This window comes from Eriocheir sinensis, chromosome 40 (assembly GCF_024679095.1).
Source record: "Eriocheir sinensis breed Jianghai 21 chromosome 40, ASM2467909v1, whole genome shotgun sequence".
NCBI lineage: Eukaryota > Metazoa > Arthropoda > Malacostraca > Decapoda > Varunidae > Eriocheir > Eriocheir sinensis.
The window spans coordinates 13,493,281-13,515,382 of record NC_066548.1 but is presented as its reverse complement, the minus strand read 5'-3'; the positions used below and the strand labels follow the sequence as shown (position 1 = coordinate 13,515,382).

General features: G+C 47.4%; 1 protein-coding gene across 9 annotated transcripts in view; it reads left to right on the top strand.

Moving 5' to 3' along the window:
- The window catches only part of LOC127009380 (pleckstrin homology-like domain family B member 1), a 145,875-nt gene that overhangs the window by 15,616 nt on the left and 108,157 nt on the right, over positions 1-22,102 (top strand). For 6 of the 9 annotated variants that reach the window (XM_050882416.1, XM_050882415.1, XM_050882410.1 and 3 more), the window contains exon 3: positions 6,012-6,611. In XM_050882416.1, the coding sequence (XP_050738373.1) occupies positions 6,020-6,611 (592 nt within the window). In that variant the 5' untranslated portion in view covers positions 6,012-6,019. Of the gene's footprint in view, positions 1-6,011; positions 6,612-7,708; positions 8,205-8,329; positions 8,358-22,102 lie in introns of those variants that run through there. The other 3 variants (XM_050882420.1, XM_050882418.1, XM_050882417.1) reach the window with 3 other exon arrangements.

Below are 22,102 nucleotides of genomic sequence, written 5' to 3'. Positions count from 1 at the left end.
AAAGACTTAGTATTACGTGTATTGATTTAGCTTTGATCATGTGTAAGCAGTTAGGCACACATGGGTTAGGCATATGTGGACACTCATCTCTCGTAGCTTGTCATTCTGGTGTACATTATTTATTAGTTGGTTGTAAAAGTGTGTGTGTGTGTGTGTGTGTGTGTGTGTGTGTGTGTGTGTGTGTGTGTGTGTGTGTACGCGCGCCTGGTCACGCACGCAGCCACTCTTGACACCATGATAAGGTCTGGTGAGTGATCTGAAGGAATAACAGAAAACGAAATTAGCAAAATGATGACGGGGTATACTATAATGATACGAGATACGGGATACTACTGAGTACCCTAACCCTGTCTGTCTGTCTTTTAGTTGCCTGTCTTTCTGTCTGTGGTTGCCTATTTTCTTTCTCCCTGACACACAAACACACACAAAAAAGTGAAAATTGTGGAATGAGTCACAGGACGATGCCCGCGCAAATCCATCCGTCTTGGTCTCGCAACTTATGACATTTTCTGAAGAAACACCTGCAAAAACAACAAACTGCAAATGAGCCCAGGTGTGCCGGACGCAGGGAACATTAACTTGCTCAATTTAAAAATGTTCGTGGTTTCCTGACTCGTAAAAAGTAATGAAAATGTAACTCGGTATAGATATAGAGTCAGGGTAAGCCTCGAGTTAGTCCAAAGTGCATTATGTTGTTGTAATGTTGTAAATGTAACTCGGTATAGATATAGAGTCAGGGTAAGCCTCGAGTTAGTCCAAAGTGCATTATGTTGTTGTAATGTTGTAAATTTAACTCGGTATAGATATATAGTCAGGAGAAGCCTCGAGTTAGTCCAAAGTGCATTATGTTGTTGTAATGTTGTAAATGTAACTCGGTATAGATATATAGTCAGGAGAAGCCTCGAGTTAGTCCAAAGTGCATTATGTTGTTGTAATGTTGTAAATTTAACTCGGCATAAATTTAGAGTCAGCAAGCTTTGAATTAGTCCAGAGTTATACAATCACCGCTAGTTGCTGCTTGCAGTGTCTGGTTGCATATGTAAACCGCCCTGACGTGTTCTGTGGATAAGTTTGTGGCCACATGCAGACAATGGGGCCTTTATTCTGGTTCCAGTTCAGGGTTCACGTGGCAAGTCTAACTGGTGTTCAGGAGCCCCGTTGGAGATGTTGCAGAGTAACTTGATCACCGAGGCCAGTCAGGCGCCCCGAGAGTCATCACCGCCGCCCTCCACTACCAATGAGCCGGCAGCCCCCTGCCGCGATGGCTGCTCAATGACTAGTACTGAACGTCGGACACTCACTTGAACGTGTCTGGTGCCATAAGTCAGAGGGTCATATTCTCAAACATATCGGAGCTTACACACACACACACACACACACACATATACACACACCTCTGATAGTTCTTTTACACCACTCTGATAGCTCAGTGCCAGGCTTCGCAGCCTGACAGACGGAGGTTCGAGCCCCGCTCAGGCCGGGATTTTTCCGCTGACAAGGAGTGGTTACTGTCCCCCCTTGAGCAAGGGGTATGGGGTGTGTGGTGTGTGAAGGTCCTGGCAGTACCCAGAGATCAACTAATGAGCCTTGCTCATTAGTTAGGGTACTTGCTGGCGATAATCAGCCACACACACACACATATACACATACACACCACATTTGATAGGGTTTTTGTAAAGGTTGTGGGTATTTCCTTGGGTAGTTTTATGAGCCTAGTGATAATTTGACAAGGCTTTGCATCATGAACGTGAAAAATACTCGAGAACCCGACTGACTGATTTCCATCGTGGCCCTTGGAAATAGTTGCTGTGAGAGCCGAAAACGTCTTGAGAATATGGGCCTGAATGTGAGGTTTCGTTTATATAGTAAAAGGTAAAGCTGCTCGTTACGACTTACCTAATGATGTGGCGACAAGTAGAGGAAACTGCTCTTATTTTGTGTGTATGTAGATGTACCGGATGACCCCCAAACAGTCCTTGTATGTAGCAGCATTGCGAAAACTTGCATTAGGAGGAGTCACTTCAGCCCACATGAAGACTAAGTCCATAGAAAACGAAGACTAATACCGTAGAATAAAAGCAGAAGAAAAAAAAAATGCCTTCCGGTTCACCGCATGAATTCAGTCTCGTATAAAAAAATAAATAAAAAGAAGCTGCTACTTGATTGCTGTTGTTAGTCAGGCACACACCTACGTGACCAAGCTCGGGAAAGATCCAAGCACGGCCTTGTGTTCGGCTCTTCGTATACAGTAATAGTGCTCCGCGGAGGCCGAGGCTGTGCCCTGGCCTCTGATGGCGGACTTAGGAGAGAGAGAGAGAGAGAGAGAGAGAGAGAGAAGAGGGAGGAGGGGGGACAAGGTGCGTGGCTTCATTCATGGTGGGGCGTTGGGCGTGGAGAGCAAAGCTTGTTGCGGTACACACACACACACACACACACACACATACACGAGGGCAGCTGTAGCCAAGAGCACCACGCCCTGTTTTGTACATGTTTGCAGTGACCCTTCTTCAAACTGCGCCAAATGAGAGAAAAAGTACTGCCGCTTTGTAGATAATTTTCTTTATTGCTGAAACAGACCTTTTCAACTTTGTACTATCAAGGAGCGATGTTTTAGTTATGTTACAACCTCAACGCACAACCAAGAAAAGTTTGTAAAAAGTCGTGTCAGACGCCTCCGCGCGCTTGAGGTTAACCCGGAACATCGTGCAAGCAAATGTGAGGAAGCAGGAACATTTTCGTTTGGAAAGTTACAAAGGGCGAGCGTTGTGCATGAGAACAAAGGCATGGGAGTAGATGCAGCAGGTCTTGCGGCCCTAATAAGGCAACCCCTCGCCTTCATTCGTGTACTAGAAAGTCGAGGAAATTGAGGTGACACTAATACAGATTTGCAACTGGCCATGGGGAGAAAAGCCACGACCCTGACGAAGCACATGTTGCCGGTACAGACGAGGGCAAACAGAGGCTTAGCAAACAAAACAAGAGCAATAACAAGAAAACCATTAATTCAGTATGCAGAACGAGTAGTGCATACATAATCTCTGACTCAGCGGCAAGGCATGGTACTCAGGGTCTGGCTGAGGCGAGGTGTTCGTACAGCTGCACCTCGGGACACCCACTGACTGTAATGAAACACGTGAACAATGAAGCGAGGAGGAAAAGATAGATGGCGCTGCTGGCACTATTGTTCTTACGGGCCAATGCTCCTCCGAATAATTAGTCCTGGTTTCTGGATGCCTCAACGCGTAGACTTTTCCCTGTTATCTATGTTTTCCTGATGGTGTTTTGGCCTCGATCATGGCAGACAGAGGGAACAGCAGGAGTAATAGGAAAGCGGGGGAAGGGTTAAGGGTTGGAAATGGAAGGCTTCACGAATCATACCGTATTTATTGTCTTAACCTGGTAGCTGCGGGGACCATGTTTCTTAAAGGTCCCTCTAAGCGAGAAAAATGAGAAAAAATCATCACTCACGCAAACCATTTCATAATATGTATCAACGTATTTGTGATCAGTTTATGCATCATCTATTTTGGGGGATCTTTATCATGGCACAAATTTAGCCCGTCGCTGGTACACGGTAAAGCCACAAATTTGCCCCGTCGCTGGTACACGGTTAAGAGAGAGAGAGAGAGAGAGATCCCCTGAGGAAGAGGGTTTAGATGTTTGTAAGAAGAGCCTTGTAAAGCTTCACCCTTCTTGGGGGAGGAGGAGGAGGAGCCCATGCCGAGGGAACGGGTAGCTAAGTGGTGCAAGGATGCTCTTCACAACCTCTGTTATATACTCGGATACTCCCTCCCATGCAGACACAGCTGACGGAGAGGAGGAGGAGGAGGACGAGAGTGGTTGGAGATCTTGTACTGTATTCCCAACACTCGGTACTACCAAAATCCCGAGTAATGTTCTCTCTTTTCATCTATCTCAGTCTCCCCTTGTATAACCTCATTCTCTTCATAAACACCTTTCTTCCTCCTCCTCCTCCTGTGCTTCTTCTTTTTCTTTCTAATGAAGGGTCAATCAGGAGAATGCATATTGTTGGCCAGGGAATGAAGTAAGAGAGAAAGGACGGTGGGGAGGGTATTAAGGTACAGTTGCATGGAGCAGCTATGTGTGTTATAACCATTTTGATTGAGCACTTAGTGGACCCTCCCTCTCCCACCTTTATCTTCCGTCCACGCCTCCACTCTAATATACATCCCATTTTCTTCCTTCCTATTGCAGTCTTCGAAGTTATTCCCGAAGGATATCATCAGCTTACCGTGTGGACCCCCTCTCCCACCTTTATCTCCCGTTCACGCCTCCACCTTTTGTCTCCCCCACTAGTCTGTTCACTTAAGTCCGACCCAAGCTGACAACATAAACCTAAGTGTTTGCAAGCTGAGTGCTGATTGGCTACTGTTATGGCTTCCACGTTTTCTCTAACCTCTGTTTGTGTTTATTTCACGCAGCACTTTCTGCTAATCTGCACTGTGCTTACGAACACGCTTAGGTTTATGTTGTCAGCTTGGGTCAGACGTATAAGTGAACAGACTATAATAGGTTCCATCTTTCTCATCCAGCAGCAGTCTTCGAAGTCATTCCCGAAGGATGTCATCAGCATAGCGGGTGATATTACATTAGCGGACGTTTAATAGCCACTAGGCATTGCGAAGAAACCTTTGCCACGTGAGGATGACCCGCTGTTCCGCAACTCGATGCTAATAATGCAAAACAGTTCGTCAAGTGTTTGTTGTTCGCGGCGGCGCTTTTTATTTGTTTTGGTCTCGCTCCGTGTTGATCTTCCAGCTTTTTTTTTTTTTCTTTTTTATGGATTGTGGTTGTGGTTGTGCGTGTGGTATTTCACAGTTACCCGGATGTGTGTGTGTGTGTGTGTGTGTGTGTGTGTGTGTGTTGCGGAATATTAGTTTTACAGGATTGAGTCAAGCTGATACGGTCCTTCTTTGGAAACTTTTATCGTGTGTGTGTGTGTGTGTGTGTGTGTGTTACCGAATAGTAGTTTTACAGTATTGAGTAAGCTGATACGGCCCTTCTTTTGAAACTTTTATCGTTTGTTTGTGTGTGTGTGTGTGAGAGAGAGAGAGAGAGAGAGAGAGAGAGAGAGAGAGAGAGAGAGAGAGAGAGAGAGAGAGTATAATGATATAAGGATGTGGCAGCTGTACAGACACAACCCATCAAAAGGTACAATGTTGTCCCCGTATGTTCACTGTGCTGACTTTCCTGGGAGGGGGACAGAGAGGGGGGGTTGCGAAGTGTGTGCAGCAACGGTACAGTCAACCAGCCTCAGCAGGAGCCCCGCCGGGGATGCCATCACGAGTCTAATATATATCTGTGTGTGTGTGTGCGTGTGTGTGTGTGTCTGTGTGTGTGTGTGTGTGTGACGCGCTCAGACTCGGCCGAGATTAGTCACGCAGTCAAGACAAAGCAAACAGGTGGCATTATGGGCAGTAGGCTCTCTCTCTCTCTCTCTCTCTCTCTCTCTCTCTCTCTCTCTCTTTACCCGTCCATCTGTGTCAATATATTTATCTGTTCGAGTCGTCCGTCATTGAACCCCCGGGTAAGCGGAGGCCCTTCAGAAGCCGCCGTCCCCTAGGAAGGCGATGATGTCATGCTTGTTGTGCTGGGATGGTAAGGCTGAGGGGGCGGGTGATGACTGGCGTGGGGTGATAGGGGTGCAGGTAGTTATGGTGAGGGGGTGGGGGTGATAGGTGATGATTACCGAGCCAAGGAGCACAGCGGGACGGGGCGGGAGTGGGGGGGAGGGGTCAGTCTTTATTTTGAAAGATTATCCCCCCCCAGCCCCCCACCCCCCCTCTCTCTCTCTCTCTCTCTCTCTCTCTCTCTCTCTCTCTCTCTCTGAGAGTAACTACAGGAGTGGTACTGAGAGTTATGGCGGTGGTGGTGGTGGTGGTTGTCTTATACTAGTGGAAGTGGTGGTGGTGGTGGTGGGTGTGATGGACTTAGCAGCGGCGGCGTCAATGCCAATGGCACACTAACCTCCCCCTTCCTTCCCTCCCCAGCCGTGGTGATGGCGGCCAGCCTGGGGGGACCCCTCACCCCGCCCGCCGCCCCGGACATCCCCTTCGCTGATGCCGACGCCCCAGACATAGTGGATGCCCCCGACGCCCCACCCGCCCCACCACCCCTGTATTCGATTCCCCGAGGGGGCCACCCCCGGGCGGTGGTGGGGGCCATGGGCTTCCCTCTGTACCAGAACACCGGGCCGCGCCCCAGCCTGAGCCGCACAGCCTCCCTCCCGCCCAGCAGCACACGCCCACCCTACGCCCCCTCCTTGGCACGCCAGGGGAGCTGCGGCGGCCTGGAGGTAGTGGAAGGCGTGGACGGGGCGGTGAAGGTGGCCACGGACCGCCCCCACCTGGTGTCCATGGGCGGCGGGAGGCTGTCAACGGCCGTGACACTACACCCCATAAACGAGGGGCGCACCATGCTGGGCGCGGGCGGCATGGGCGTGGTGCCGGACATCGTGGTGATTGGCACGGGGGTGGAGGCCGAGCACTGCATACTCTTAAATAATGACGGCGTGGTCACCCTCACGCCCGCAGCCGGCGTCGTCACCATCGATGGCCTCAGGATCACGACGCCCACCAGGCTGACCCAAGGTACGTGTGTGTGTGTGTGGGGGGGGGGGGGGTTGTAAAGAGGCAGCCGGGGTCACTGAGGCGCCTTTAGAGCAGTTGATACGAACAAAAAACACAAAACGGGATTGTTTTTCCGTGGTTTTGCCTTTGCACACACACACACACAAAAAAAAAAAACACACACACACACACATAGTGTGTGTGTGTGTTTGTGTGGAGTATGGAGTATGCATCTCATATGTGGGGGGCTCCACACAAACAGCTCTCCTGGACAAAGTAGAATCCTTGTCTTATCAACATCTCCTCTTACGACAGTCCTATACCACTTAAATTCCGCCGCCATGTTGCCTCTCTTTCTATCTTCTATGGATATTTTTACGCTGACTGCTCTTCTGAACTTGCTAACTGGATGCCTCCCCCCCTCCCACGGACCTGCTGCACTCATCCCTATACTGTCCAAATCCCTTATACAAGAGTTAACCATCATCTTCATTCTTTCATCCCTTTTAGTGGTAAACTCTGGAACAATCTTCAATCGTTTGTATTTCCTCCTGCCTACGACTTGAACTCTTTCATGAGGAGAGTATCGGGACACCTCTCCTGAAATTGACCTTGCATTGCCATTTGGCCACTCGTCTGACCTTTTTTTTTTTGTAGGGGCAGTGTTTAGCGGGCTTTTTTTCTCATTATTACTTGTTTCCTTGAGCTGCTTCCTTTACTGTGACACACACACACACACACACACACACACACACACACACACACACAGACACACTCAGGTAATACCAAATATGATAGGGAAGACTTTATCTTATCTCGAGTAAACACACTGGAATTCTAGGGCTGCTGTCAAATATTGAGGGTGGACTTATTGGTGTCACTGAGGCCTTGGTGCGTGTGCTGGTGCTTGTGCGCGCGCGTGTGTGTGTGTGTGTGTGTGTGTGTGTGTGTGTGTGTGTGTGTGTGTGTGTGTGTGTGTGATCCCCAGTATTTGTTCAAGTAGGTTTGGGTGAATCCACGAGACACACACACACACACACACACACACACACACACACCATCTCTCTCTCTCTCTCTCTCTCTCTCTCTCTCTCTCTCTCTCTCTCTCTCTCTCGCCAGCATGTGCTAAAGCGCCTCTACTTCCCCAAAACGGCGAGAGTACACATACACTGTGAATCAAATTTTGGCAACCCTCCGCGCCTGCCCACAAATACCCACCCTACCCTCGGCTCGCCCAGACCCCCGCCCATACCCAGAGCCAGACCCTCCCAGTCCCACCTCGACCCAGCCCAGGCCCAAATCAGTGTCGTGTGCGGCCCCGTGGAGGTAGGGTGACGTGCGCCAGGCTCGTTCACCCAGACCCTACGAACTTTGAACCTACGTAAGTCGGTGCTGTACTGAGCCGCCTCTGAAAGTTAACTCAGTCCCTAAATAAAGCCAGTGGAGGAGTGAGGTGTGGAGGTGGAACTGTGGTGGTGGTGAGATGGTGAAAGAAGGAAAGGCAGAGTGAGTGTGTGAGAGGGAGAGAGAGAGAGAGACACCCGAAAGCATAAACATCTTGAAAGGAAAGTGATGATGATGATACTGGCGCGGCGTGATGGGCTCTGTGCGAAGGTGAGTCGAGATAGTGATGCTTAGTGTGGCGGTGACCTCACAGTGACGGCAGCAGCTTGTGTGTGTGTGTGTGTGTGTGTGTGTGTGTGTGTGTGTGTGTGTGTGTGTGTGTGTGTGTGTGTCACCCTCTTCACCACTTCATGCTGACTCAAGGTATGATTGGGGAGGGGGGAGGAGGAGGTGACTGACTGACTGACTGACTGACTGACTGACGAGTTAATGGACTGACCGACTGACTTTCGAACGAGGAAATTAATTACTAGTCACGTGGAGAGAGAAAAAATATACAAAGGAAGAAGTTGATCTGTGAGTCATAGTGTGTGTGTGTGTGTGTGTGTGTGTGTGTGTGTGTGTGTGTGTGTGTGTGTGTTTATTTAAAATTATGTCTTTTTTTGTTACATGGGTGTTTCTTCCTTCAGTATATTAAAGCTAAAGATTTATAGGCTACAGATGTGTGTGTGTGTGTGTGTGTGTGTGTGTGTGTGTGTGTGTGTGTTAAAATGGCATGTATCTTTGTTGCACTGATGTTTGCCCAATGAATTATGCTAAAAATATAAAGGGTACATATTTTTTTGTGTGTGTGAAAGCCACGTTTGTGCTTTTTATCAACTTTTTTGTCGTCTCCCCTTAGAAGTGTCGAAAAAGTGAGTTCATGTGTGTGTGTGTGTGTGTGTGTGTTGGAGGGGAGGGGAGGGAGAAGGAGGCATTGGTGTGGGGGTGGGGGGTTGGTGGTGTGTGGGGTGTGTGAATGTGTAGCTTCCTTGATACGTTGCTCCAGATGGAAATTCCCGCCAGATATCAACATTGGGAGAAGAGTAATTGCAGGAGACAAGCGGACCCTCACACACACACACACACACACACACACACACACACACACACACACATGCGCACGAGCCTTTCCTTCCTTGCCTGGCCTACTTGTATCGCCTGGCTGATTTATCTCTTTATTTATTTGTATTCTGGTTCAAGAAACAAAGCCACACAAAATTCCTGACTACTTATTTGTTTGTTTATTTGTTTATTTCACATCAAAGGAGACAGAACCAAAAGTCGAAAAATACACACACAAAAAAAACTCACAAAATGCCTGACTTCTTATTGTTTTTATTTTCTTATTTTTGTTTTAGGGCAAAAGAAAACTAACCAAGACTCAGAAAAAAATATAATACAGAAAGAAACCACAAAATTCTGCTTTCGTCGGAGTAATGAAAGATAAAGATAAGCAGAAATATGTTATCTCTTTTGTTATCAATGGTCATATTTTACCCTCTATTGCCCTCGTATCTTATTTTCCTTACCGCTTGTTTTATCTTTGGCCCGCATCCTCTGCCACAGAAATAACAGTTAGATAGGAGAGATTACCAGAGAATAATCAAATTTAATACCTATCTTATTTTTTTTCCTTTTGCCTTTGAACTGCCTCCTTTGACGTGGAAAAGCGATTCAAACAGAAGAGAATGACGGTAAAGAAGGAACTGTTTTGTGTGTCGTTTCAAGCCTATGTCCTACTCTTCCTCTTTCCCCCTTCTCCTCTTCCTCTTTCTTCCCTTCTCTTCCCTTTCCTCACGACCTGTTTTGTGTGTCCTTTCAAGCCTATGTCCTACTCTTCCTCTTTCCCCATTCTCTTCCCTTTCCTCACGACCTGTTTTGTGTGTCCTTTCTAACCTATGTCTCACTCTTCCTTTTTCCCCCTTCTCCTCTTCCTCCTTCTTCCCCTTCCTCTTCCTTCAGATTTTTCCCCCGTTTTAGCGTTGGTTTTCCTAGTTTGTCTTGCTCTTGAATCGCTTCCTTTGACGTATTAACACTGAGTCAGACAGAGCATGACAGAAGGATCAGATTAAATTCCGGGGTTGATTTTTCTAGTTCGTTTTGCCCTTGAGCTGCCTCTTGTGACGTGGACGAATGAGTCGAGCAGAAGAACATGCCGGAAAATAAAAATCATGTTAGGTTCCAGAGTTTGTTTTTCTAGTCTGATTTTGCCTTGAACTGCCTCGTGGAAAAACAAGGCAAACGGAAAGTAAACATGACAAAAAAAATAGTGATATATATATAATGCGGGTTAAGTTCCAAAGTTGGTGTTTCAAGCTCATTCTTCCCTTTAACTGTTGTGGAAAAAAAGTTAAACAAGAAATTACCAGAAAAAATGATACAATAAGGAAAACGAATAAGAAAGTGGAAAAAAGTAAAACAGAAGAACATACCAGAAAAAAATGATACAATAAGGAAAATGAATAAAAAAGTGGAAAAAAGTAAAACAGAAGAACATACCAGAAAAAAAATGATACAATAAGAAAAATTAATAAAAAAGTGAAAAAAAAGTAAAACAGAAGAACAATAAGGAAAAATGAATAAAAAAACAAGAAAACTAGATAAAAGAAGAATCAGATGAAATTACAGAGGCGATTTAACTACACGCAAGAGAGAAACAAAAACAAACTATCCCCGAGCGAGCGTGCATTGGCGATTAAGGCGAGCGAACAGACACGCCCTTGTTATAAGTCTTGAGTTATTTGATGCTTATTATGTGTGACTGGGGCGTCTGGACTCTGAAAAAACCCGTGCCTTAGCGGATGACTGGGACAAAGAGATACTTGTGCTGGGCTCTCGGGGGTCACTGGGTCAGCCTGGCTCTCGGGGTGACCAGCGACACTCTAGGGACGGCAGAAGAGGGGAGGGATGAGATGCAGAGGGCAGCCACATCCTTCTTCTCCTGACCCTCCCTGACCCTCCCTGACCCCTCCCTGACCCCTCCCTGACCCTCACCTCCACATCGTCCGTCATTCGTCTTGTTTCTTTCCCTTGTTTCCCCTTTTCCCATGACCTCTTGTGTGTGTCCTAACCTATGTCCTCCTCTTCCTCTGCCCTCATTCTCTTTCCTCTTCCTCCTCTTCCTCCTTTCCCTCTTCCTCTTCCTCCTTTTCCTCTTGTTTCTTTCCCTTTCCTCCCCTTTTCCCACCACCTTTTATGTCCTACTCTTCCTCCTTTCAACTCTTCCTTCCTCTTTCCTCCTCTTCCTCCTCCTCTTCCTTCTCTTCTCCTCTCCTCTCTCCCCTTCTCCCGTTTCTTTCTCTTGTCTCGTCTTTTCCCATGACCTCTTGTGTCCTCTATAGCCTAGTCTTCTTTCCTCCTTTTACTTTTCCTCTGGTTTCTTTCCCTTTCCTCCCTTATCCATAACTTGTGTCCTTCCTAGCCTACGTCCTCCTCCTCCTGTTGTGACCTGCTTTATCCTTCGTAACCTGCCCCCGCCTCCTATCCATCATCTCTGCCTACATCCCTTTTTGGTTCCTCCTTTCGCAACCTTCTGTGTCTCCTAACATGACCCCGCCTCACTTTCCTCACCTTTCTGCCTTCATCTATTCTCCTCGTCTTTCTCCTCTTCTTCCTTACGATCTGCTATACATATAGTCCTCCTAACATACCCAGACTCCATCCCCTCACCTCCTTTCTCTCACCTCTCAGCCTACCTACTCCCCTTATCTCTCCTCCTCCTCCTCTCCTTTCTCCCGTGACCTGCTTTAGTATCCTGGTCTGGTCGGGAGGGAGGGACAACTTATGCTCTCGTTGCACTCTTGGTTTCGTGTTAGCGTTTCCTGAGCCGCATTCTTCACGACGTGTTTGTTACGAGGAGCACTCACTCAGGCGCCACGAGGAGGGGAGGGGAAGACTGAGGAGGCGGGTGGGAGAGGGATGAGAGAAGAGGGAGGGAAGGGGAGGCTGTGGGGATGAGTGGGAGAGATGAGAGAAGAGGTAGGCTGCAGAGGAGGGATGGAGAGGGATGAGGGAAGACGGAAGAGGGAGGCTGCAGGGGTGAGCTGGAGAAAGATAGTAAGGGAATAGGAAAACAGGAGTGTGTAAGGGAAAGAAGGAGGGATGGAATATAAAAGATGTGTGAGAGAATCGAAGGGAATGGAAAAAAGGGATTGAAAGGGAGGCCGGAGAGAGACACAGGAAGGGAATAGGGATGCAGGAGTGTGGAAGGGGAGGAAGGAGGGATGGAATATAAGAGGTAGAAGATGTGTGAGAGAATCGAAGGAAATGGAAAGAAGGGCTTGAAAGGAAAGAGAGGTTGCAGAGGCGGGCTGGAGAGAAATAGGAAAGGAATAGGGATGCAGGAGTGTGGAAGGGACGGAATGAGGGATGCTAAGAGGTATGAGAGAATCGAAAGGAAGGGAAGGGAAAGGAGAAAAGGGGAGGGAAGGAAAGTAACAGAAAGAAGAAAGGCAAATGAAAGAGGAAGGAAAGGAGGGTATGAGAGAGTAGGAAGGGATGAAGGAAAGGAAGGAAACAAGGATTAGGAGGAGGAAAGAAGCAGGTGACAGGAGTTTGGAAATATGGGAGATAGAAGAAGGAGAGAAGGAAGAAGGAATTAAATAGGAGAAGTAGGTACGGGCATGGGAGGGGGAGGAGGAGAGAAGAGGGTGGAAGGAGTGAGAGAAAAAAGGAGAGATGAAGGGAAGAAAGGAGGAAAGAAGAGGAGAGGGTGACATGAGTGTGGGAGTTTAGGAGAGAAGAGGGAAGTATTGGAGGTAAGGAGAGGGAAGGAGGAAGCAAGGAGGGAGACACTGGAGGGTGAGAGAGAAGCATTTCCTTGAGAGAGAGAGAGAGAGAGAGAGAGAGAGAGAGAGAGAGAGAGAGAGATGAAAAAGACATAGAAAAGCAAACCACATTAACCTTTCCGTTTGAGAGAGAGAGAGAGAGAGATTAAAAAGACATAGAAAAGCAAACCATACTAACCTTTCCGTTTCAACGTTGGTGGTCTCCGTAGACGAGAGAGAGAGAGAGAGAGAGAAAACAAACATACGCAACACGCACACAATTATCGCCCTCCAAAAATGCCCCATCATCTGTTTGTTCCCCGTCATGCCCTTCCTTCTTTCCCTTCCCTTCATTCCCTCTTGCTCTTCCCTTCCTTCCTCCTTTCCATCATTTCTTTCCCTTCGCTTCCCTCTCCCTTCTATCTTTTCTTCCTTTCCCTTCAAATCCCCTTTCTTTCCTTTCCTTCTCTCCTTCCCTTTACTTTTTTTTCCTTTCCTTTCCTTTCCTTCTTATCGCTGTCATTTTCATCCCTTCCCTCCAGTCCAATCTCTTCTTTCCTTCTCTTCGCTTTTTTCTCTCCATTTCTCTTCTTCCCTTCCCATCTATTCCCATTTTAGCTTATTCCTTTCCTTCCCTTCCCTTCTCTTTCCTTCTCTTCCCCTCCTTCCCCTTCCATTCCCTTCCTTCCTTCCTTTTCTTCCTTCCTTCCTTCCCTTCCCTTCCTTCCTTCCTTCCTTTCCTTTCCTTCCTTCCTTCCTTCTCTTTTCTTCCTTTCCTTCCTTCCCTTTCTTTCCTCCTTCCTTCCTTCCTTCCTTCCTTCCTTCCCTTACTTCCTCTTCCCTTCCCTTCCTTTCCTTTCTCTTCCCTTACATTCCCGTCTCTTTTCTTTCCTTTCCTTTTCTTGCATGTTTCCCTTCCCTCTTCTTTCCTCCCTTCCCTTCCCTTCCCTTCCCTTACTTCCTCTTCCCTTCCCTTCCTTTCCTTTCTCTTCCCTTATATTCCCGTCTCTTTTCTTCCTTTTCCTTTTCTTGCATGTTTCCCTTTCCTCTTCTTTCCCTCCCTTCCCTTCCTTTCCCTTCCCTTCCCTTACTTCCCCTTCCCTTTTCTTTCCCTCCCTTCCTTTCCCTTCCTTTCTTTTCCCCTTCCCATCCCTTCCTTCCCCTTCCTTCCCTTCCCTTCCCTTCCCTTCCCTTCCCAGCCCTTCCTTCCCATCCCTTCCCTTCCCATCCCTTCCTTCCCCTTCCTTCCTTCCCCTTCCGTGGCTGCGTCCATCAGGGGTCAGGAGTCAAGTTGGTATTGTCAGATGCTCCCACCCCTCACACCAACTATCTCCAAGGGCCAAAAAAGGAGGTTAATCGAGTTCTAATGAGTTCTTTTAGGTTCACGGTACAGAAGAAGGCTCAGACTACCACCAGGGTCATAAAAGTACCCGTGGAAATGCCCGAAACCCCCACGAAAGACTAGTAAATTACGTGTTCTTGGGCGCAGAAATGTCTAAAAATATGGCCCTGGGTCGTATTTTAAAACATTCCGTCGCTAAAGTTCACCTATTTGACAAGGCTTTCCTATGAGTCTGGGGTATTTCCAGAAGTAGTTTTATGACCCTGGTGGTAGTCTGACCCTTCTTCTGTACCGTGAACCTAAGGAACCCCTCATTACATCCCGATTGACCCCATCTTTGACCTATAGAAATACTTGATGTGAGAAGTGAAAGAGTTTTATGATACCAACCAATTTTCAGTCAGTCAGTCATCTCTCACAGCTGCCTCATGTGCCGCGCCTTTCTGGAGGATCGAGGCACTGGGGTCGTGATGAGCGTCGCACTGCCCTAACCTCTTCTTCCTCTACTCCTCCCCACTACCCCTGCACTCCCCTCCTCCCCGCACTCCCTCTTACTTCCCTTCTCACTTCCCTACCACACCTTCTCCACAATACCCCTCAACTCCCCTCCTCCCATACCCTCCCCTTCCTCATGCCTTTCCTCTCCCTTCCTCTCATACCCTCCCCTTCTCTTACCTCTCTACTCCCCTTCTCCCCATAGCCTCCCTTTTGCCTTCCTCCATTCTCTCCACTCCCCTCCTTCCCTTCTCCATATATCTTTACTCCTCTCCTCCCCACAACTTTCCTTTACCTCCCCTCCCTTTCTCCATGCCTCCCCACAACCTTCCTTTACCTCCCCTCCCTTTCTCCATGCCTCCCCATTCCCCTCCTCCTACCCACAGTCCCCATTTTGCTATCCTCCCCTTCTCTATGCCTTTCATCTCCCCCTCCTGCCCCTCCCTCCTCTCCTCCTCTCCCCCGGGGGTAGGTAAGGGGAGGGCCACGCACAGCTAGCGGCGTTTGGCACTGTGTTTAGTTTACAGGAGGGAGGAGGGGAGGAGGGTGGCACTTTTGGTATGGCTGAAGGAGGAGGGGAAGGGGGGTGGAGAGGTGGTTGTGGTGAGTGGTGGTGGTGGTGTGCATGGTGCTGTGGAGGAGGAAGAGAAGTGGATGGTGGTGGTAATGGTGAAGGAGAGAAGGATGATGACGAGGAAGAGGAGGAAGAGAAGTGGATGGTGGTGGTAATGGTGAAGGAGAGGAGGATGATGACGAGGAAGAGGAGGAAGAGAAGAGGAAAAGGTAGTGATTGTAGTGGTGATGATGATGAGGGGAAAAGAGGAGGAGGAGAAGGAATACAGGAGAAAGAAAATACCGAAAAGAGAGATGAAGAGGATTAAATGGGAAGTAGAAAAGAAGAGGAGGAGAAAGAGAAGGAATAATGAGATAGACAGAGAAGGAAGGAGTGGAAAAGAGGAGAGAAGAGAAGAAGAAAAGAGACAGGCAGAGATGGAAGAAGAGGAAAAGATGAGTAGGAGGAGGAGTAATGAGACAGAGAGGAGGGGAGGAGAGACGAGAAGAAGAAGAGGAGGAGGAGGAGGAAGACGAAAACGATCGCATGGGTGTCTCAATGAGGTGGAGGAACACGTGTGAGCAGGAGGAGGAGGAGGAGGAGGAAGAGGAAGGCTTAGTAGTGAGAGGGAAAGGAAATGATGGAAGGAGAGAGAGGAGGAAGACGGGGGAAGTGGAGGGAAAGGGAAGATGCCAACCTGAGCCGTGAGAGAGAGGGGGGGAAGGTTGAGGCACTGGGCGTGGTGGTGGTGATGGTGGTGGTGGTTGGGGAGTGTAGCCGCACCTCCACCTCCACCACCACCTCCACCTTCAACCTGTGAGAGGGAGGGGAGAAAGGAGGGGGAAGGAGACAGATGAGAGAAAGAGGAAATGGAAGGAATGGAGGAAGAATTGCACCTGTTAGAGGGAGGAGGGGGAAGGAGGAGAGAAAGAGGAAATGGAAGGAATGGAGGAAGAATTGCACCTGTTAGAGGGAGGAGGGGGAAGGAGGAGAGAAAGAGGAAATGGAAGGAATGGAGGAAGAATTGCACCTGTTAGAGGGAGAAGGAGGGGGAAGGAGGAGCCAAGAGGAAGAGGAAATGGAAGGAATGGAGGGAGAATTGTACCTATGACTATGAAAAGCAAATTGCACGCGAAGCCAAGTCCAACCCGAAAAAGTTCTTCACGTATATAAGAACCAAAAAGAAGACAAAAAGCAATATCGGTCCCCTAAAAGATGAAAGTGACGTACTAACACAGGACAGTAGACAAATGGTCGAAATCCTAAACAGGAACTTCGCGTCTGTGTTCACGGTCGAGAATACCCAGTCCGTACCCGAGAGCCCTTCCCCACCGATGGGAATCACTCCCCTAGAAATTGGCACAATCGACGAACGGGATATGAAAAAGTACCTAGACAAACTCGAGACAAACAAGTCTACCGAACCCGACGACTTGTCACCCAGGCTGCTCAAAAGGAACAAGCAGCAAAAAATCCTCAAAACCACTCGCCATCTACAATCTGTCACTACACAAAAAAAAAAAGTCCGAAAAGACTGAAAACAAGCGCACGTAACACCGATCTACAAAAAGGGAGACAAAGTGTGTGTACCAAACCTACAGACCAATCAGCTTGACCTCAAATCCAAAAAAAATCCTCGAAGAAGATCAAAAGAGACAAACTCTTGAAGACCAAACAACATCATTTCCGATGCTCAGTTTAGCACGGTTTCAGGAACAAGCTCATGTCAATTTTATTGGACTTCTTCTTTCTTATATCTAGACTTTCAGAAAGCCTTTGACAAAGTGCCACATGAAAGACTCCTCAAGAAACTTAAGTCGGCGGGATTAGGCGACGATCTGACAGCGTGGATCAAAGACTGGCTCACTGAAAGAAAACAACGAGTTGTACTCAACGGACAGGCCTCCGAGTGGCTCCCGGTCACAAGTGGAGTGCCACAGGGGTCAGTGCTGGGACCCATACTTTTCATCATATATATCAACGACCTAGAACTAGGATTAAAATCCAATCTTTCAAAATTTGCCGACGACACAAAGGTGGGTGGGAAGGCCCTCACAACGGCAGACTGCGAAATTATCCAGAGAGACCTGGACCAGATCACTCGTTGGTCAGAAAAATGGCAGATGTCCTTCAACACTACCAAATGTAAAGTAATGCATATCGGATCCAGAGACAGCAACCACATATACCACATGGGTGGCGAACCACTACATGTTGTGCAAGAGGAAAGAGACCTCGGGGTCACCATCAGCAGTGACTTGAAACAAACAAAACACTGCAAGTCCGCCTTTAAGAAAGCCAATACAATGCTTGGGTTCATATCGAGGAACTTCGTATACAAGACGCCGGGAGTTATGTTATCCTTGTATAATTCGCTGGTAAGGCCCCACCTGGAATACGCCGTGCAATTCTGGTCTCCTAATTACAGGAAAGACATTGAATTACTTCAGAGAGAGTACAGCGCCGCGCCACGAAGATGATACCATCACTGAGGACGAAGCCCTATGAAGAACGACTCGAGCGACTCAACCTCTTCACGTTGGAAAAGAGACGACTGCGGGGAGACATGATACAAGTCTTTAAGTACCTGAACAAGCACAGCAACATTGATCACTCCAAACTCTTCACGCTACAAACTAACCTGAGAACAAGAAACAGCGGAAAAACAATTCAAGCAAAGCGATGCAATACCGACATCGGCAGGAGTTATTTCTCGAATAGAGTTGTTCGCCACTGGAACAGCCTTCCTGCAGAAGTGGTTAGCGCAGAGACCATCAACTCCTTCAAGAAACGCATTGATCGCCACTTTGCTGCAACGGGTGTGAACTGAACGTTCCCAAGAGTAGGTACACAAGTGCTTTAATCCTTCCCCGCAAGCCACTCCTATGGCAAACGGATTGATTAAATCACTGAACGCAGGCAGCCTAGTAATGAGCCAACAGGCTTTCTGCTGCCTGCTAGTCCATGTTTTGTTAGAGGGAGAAGGAGGGGGAAGGAGGAGACAGATGAGAGAAAGGAAATGGAAGAAATGGGGGAAGAATTACACCTGTTAGAGGGAGAAGGAGGAGACAGATGAGAGAAAGGAAATGGAGGAAGAATTACACCTATTAGAGGGAGAAGGAGGAGACAGATGAGAGAAAGGAAATGGAAGAAATGGAGGAAGAATTGCACCTGTTAGAGGGAGAAGGAGGGGAGAGATGAGAGAAAGGAAATGGAAGAAATGGAGGAAGAATTACACCTGTTAGAGGGAGAAGGAGGAGACAGATGAGAGAAAGGAAATGGAAGAAATGGAGGAAGAATTGCACCTGTTAGAGGGAGAAGGAGGGGAGAGATGAGAGAAAGGAAATGGAAGAAATGGAGGAAGAATTGCACCTGTTAAAGGGAGAAAGGAGTGAAAGGGAACGGAGGAGGAGAGGGAGAGAGGAGAAGAAAGGAGGCAGTAAGAGAGGAGAAGAGAAAGGGAAGACAGGAAAGGTGGAGGAGGAGGAGGTGCATGGAGAAAGGAGTAAAAGATGGAAAAAAGAAGAAAAACGCAGGTAGAGAGAAAATTCAAAAGGGAGAAAAGAGGAGGAAAGATGAGAAGGGAGAGGGGAGTTAGAGGAAGGGAAGGAATGGAGAAGAGGAGGAAAGGGGGGAGGAGGAGGAGGAGGAGGAGGAACGTCTGAATGTAAAGTCTCTGGCTCCCCTCAGATGGCTGTAAACAGTTTGGGACCACCACCACCACCACCACTACTACTACTACTACTACTACTACTACTACTACTACTACAAACATCACCACCAAGACACCTACTTCCGTGCCCAGTATATCATCACCACCATCATCACCACTATCACCACCACCACTAACAATAACATCAGCGCACCAGTTTCTAGGTAGGGAAGGAAGGAAGGAAGGGAGAGAGGGAGGTAATATGGTGGTGGTGGTGGTGGTGGTGTCAGGTGAGGGGTGGTGGTGATGGTGGTGGTGGTGGTGGTGATGACAGAGTGGGGCTGGTGTGGTGAATGTCTCAGAGCCTTACCTTGAAGACGCCAACTCCTTCCCTCCTTCTTCCTTCATTCCTACCTTCCTTCTTTCCTTGCTTCTTCCTTCCTTCCTTCCTTCCTTCCCTCCTTCTTCCTTCATTCCTACCTTTCTTCCTTCCTTCCCTTCCTTCCTTCCTTCCTTCCTTCTTCCTTCTTTCCTTCCTTCCCTCCTTTTTCCTTCCTACCTTTCTTCCTTCCTTCCCTCCCTCCCTCCCTCCTTCCTTCCTTCCCTCCTTCCTTCCTACCTTTCATCCTTCCTTCCTTCCTTCCTGCCCTCCTTTTTCCTTCCTTTCTTCCTTCCCTCCGTCCTTCCTTCCTTCCCTCCTTCCTTCCTTCCTTCCTTCCCTCCTTCCTTCCTTCCTTCCCTCCTTACCTCCTTCCTTACTACCTTCCTACCTTCCTTCCTTCCTTCCTTCCTTCCTTCCTTTCCTCCTTCCTTCCTACCTTCCTTCCCTCCTTCTTCCTTCCTTCCTTCCTTCCCTCCTTTTTCCTTCCTTCCTTCCTTCCTTTCTCTCTTCCTTCTTCATTTCTCCCTTTCTTTACATTTCTGTCCCTTTTTTTCCATTTTCCTGGTTATATTTAGCTTCCCCTCTTTTCTTTCTTTCCTCCCAATCCTCTTTATTTCCTCCACTTTCCACTCCTTTCTTCCTGTCTCCTTCCTTTTAAAACTTTCCTTTCTTCCTTCCTTTCCACTTTTCTTTTTTTCTATTTTCTTCTTTTCCTCTTTTATACCTTCTTTATTTCCTTCCTTGCCTCTTTCCTTCCTTATCTACTTATCTCCCTTTCTTTCTTTTGTTTTCCTTCCTTCCTTCCTTCCTTCCTTCCTTCCTTCCTTCTTTCATTCATTCATTTCATTCCTCCTTTCCCTTCCTTTCATCCTTCCCTCACTACACCTAAGCATACAGTTCCTCCTTCCTCTTCCTCTCTTCCCTTCCTCTTCCTTCCCATAACCTCCCTCCCTCCCTCCCTTTCCTTCTCCCTTTCCGCCCCGTATTTTCTTTCCCTCCCTCCCTTCCCCTCCCTTCCCTTCCCTTCCTCCCCTCCCTTGGGTAAGTGGAGGACTTGTCATACCATCCATCAGTGTAGGGGAGGGAACATTCCTCATCCTTCCCTCCCTCCCTCTCTTCCTCCCACTCTTCCTCCCTCTCCTCCCTGTCCTTCCTCTATCTTCCTACATTAACTTATTTTTTCTGATTAATTTGTATACATCCTCTCTCTCTCTCTCTCTCTCTCTCTCTCTCTCTCTCTCTCTCTCTCTCTCTCTCTCTCTCTCTCTCTCTCTCTCTCTCTCTCTCTCTCTCCATTTGTTCTTTATTCCTCTTTCTTCCTTCTTTACTCCACTTCAATACCTCCATCCTCCTCTTTTCTTCCTCCATCTTTCTCTTTCTTCTTTCTCTCCTTTCTTCCTCTCTTCGTTTCCTTCCTTCATCTTTTTATCTATTTACGTTTTTTTCCTTCTCATTTCTTCCTCATTTCTTCTTCATCCAATTTTCTCTCCTTCTTTCCTCTCCTTTCCTCCTCTCTGTCTGTCTTTCCTCCATCTTTTTTTTATCTTTTCTCACATTTTTTTCCCCCTGGTTAATTAAGCCTCCCTTTCCTCATTACTTCTTCCTTTCCTCCCTCCCTCCCTCTCTCCTTCCCTCCCTCTCTTCATCCCTCCCTCTTCCGTTTGTCCTGTCTCCCTCTTCCTTCCTCTCCGTTTCTATGTCCTTCCTTCTTTATTAATTATTTTAGTAATTTATTTACTTTTGCACTACGTTTCTTATCCTTCTTCTTCTTCTTCTTCTTCTTCTTCTTCGTTTTCTTCTTCTTCTTTTTATTATTATTATTATTATTATTATTATTATTATTATTATTATTATGCTTCCTCTCACCCTTCTATTTCCACACAGTTCTCATTTTCCTTTCCACCTTCTTTTTATCCCTTCCCTCCTCCTCCTCCTCCTCCTCTCTTCTGCAACTCCTCCCCATTTCTTCTCCCTATCCTTCATTTCCTGGCATCTCACTCCTCCCATCCTCTTTCTCTCCCTCACCCAATCTCTCCCTCCGTGTCCCTTCCTCCTCTCCCTTTCCTTTCCTCTCCTTCTTCTGTTTCTCTGTTTTCCTTCTCTTTCTCCTTTCTCTTTCTTCCTTTCTCATCTGTATTTCGTTTCCTCCTTCCCTTTTTCATTTCACGTTATTCCTTCTTCTTTATTCCTCTTCGCCTCTCCTCTTTTTCTTCTTCTTTTCCTCTTTATCTTTTCTTTCTTCATATCTTTTTCTGATTCCCTCTTCATTTTCCTCCTTTTTCTCCGTTCCTCTTCATCTCCCTCTTTATCAAGGACTTTCCCCCGTTCATCTTTTCTCTCCCCTTCCTCCTCCAGAGAGAGAGAGAGAGAGAGAGAGAGAGAGAGAGAGAGAGAGAGTTTAGCATCATTTAAAACACCCCGCCCCCCTCTCCGCGTGACACAGTACCTCTTTGCACCCCTTCTCTCTCTCTCTCTCTCTCTCTCTCTCTCTCTCTCTCTCTCTCTCTCTCTCCTTATCGCCCTCTTAACCTTCTCCTCCTCAAGTTTTTTTTTTCTTTTTGCATCGTTCCTCTCTCTACACTCCTTCTTCTTCTTCTTCTTCTTCTTCTTCTTCTTCTTCTTCTTCTTCTTCTCCTCTCCACCACCTCACCTTATTCTCCCTCCCCTTCAATTTATCTTTTTCCTCGTTTTCTTCCTCTTTTCTTCTCTTTCTTCTCCACCTCCTCATCTTTTCCCTCTCCTTCAGTTTATCTTTCTCCTCCTCTTCTTGTTTTTCTTCTTCCTTTCTCTCTTATCCATCTCCTCATCTTATTCTCTTTCTTTCCTTCAGGTTATCTTTCTCTTCTTCTTCTTCGTCTTCTGTTTATTTCCTTCCACCTCCTCATCTTATTTTTCCTCTCCTTCAGTTTATCTTTCTCCTCCTTTCTCCTCCTTTC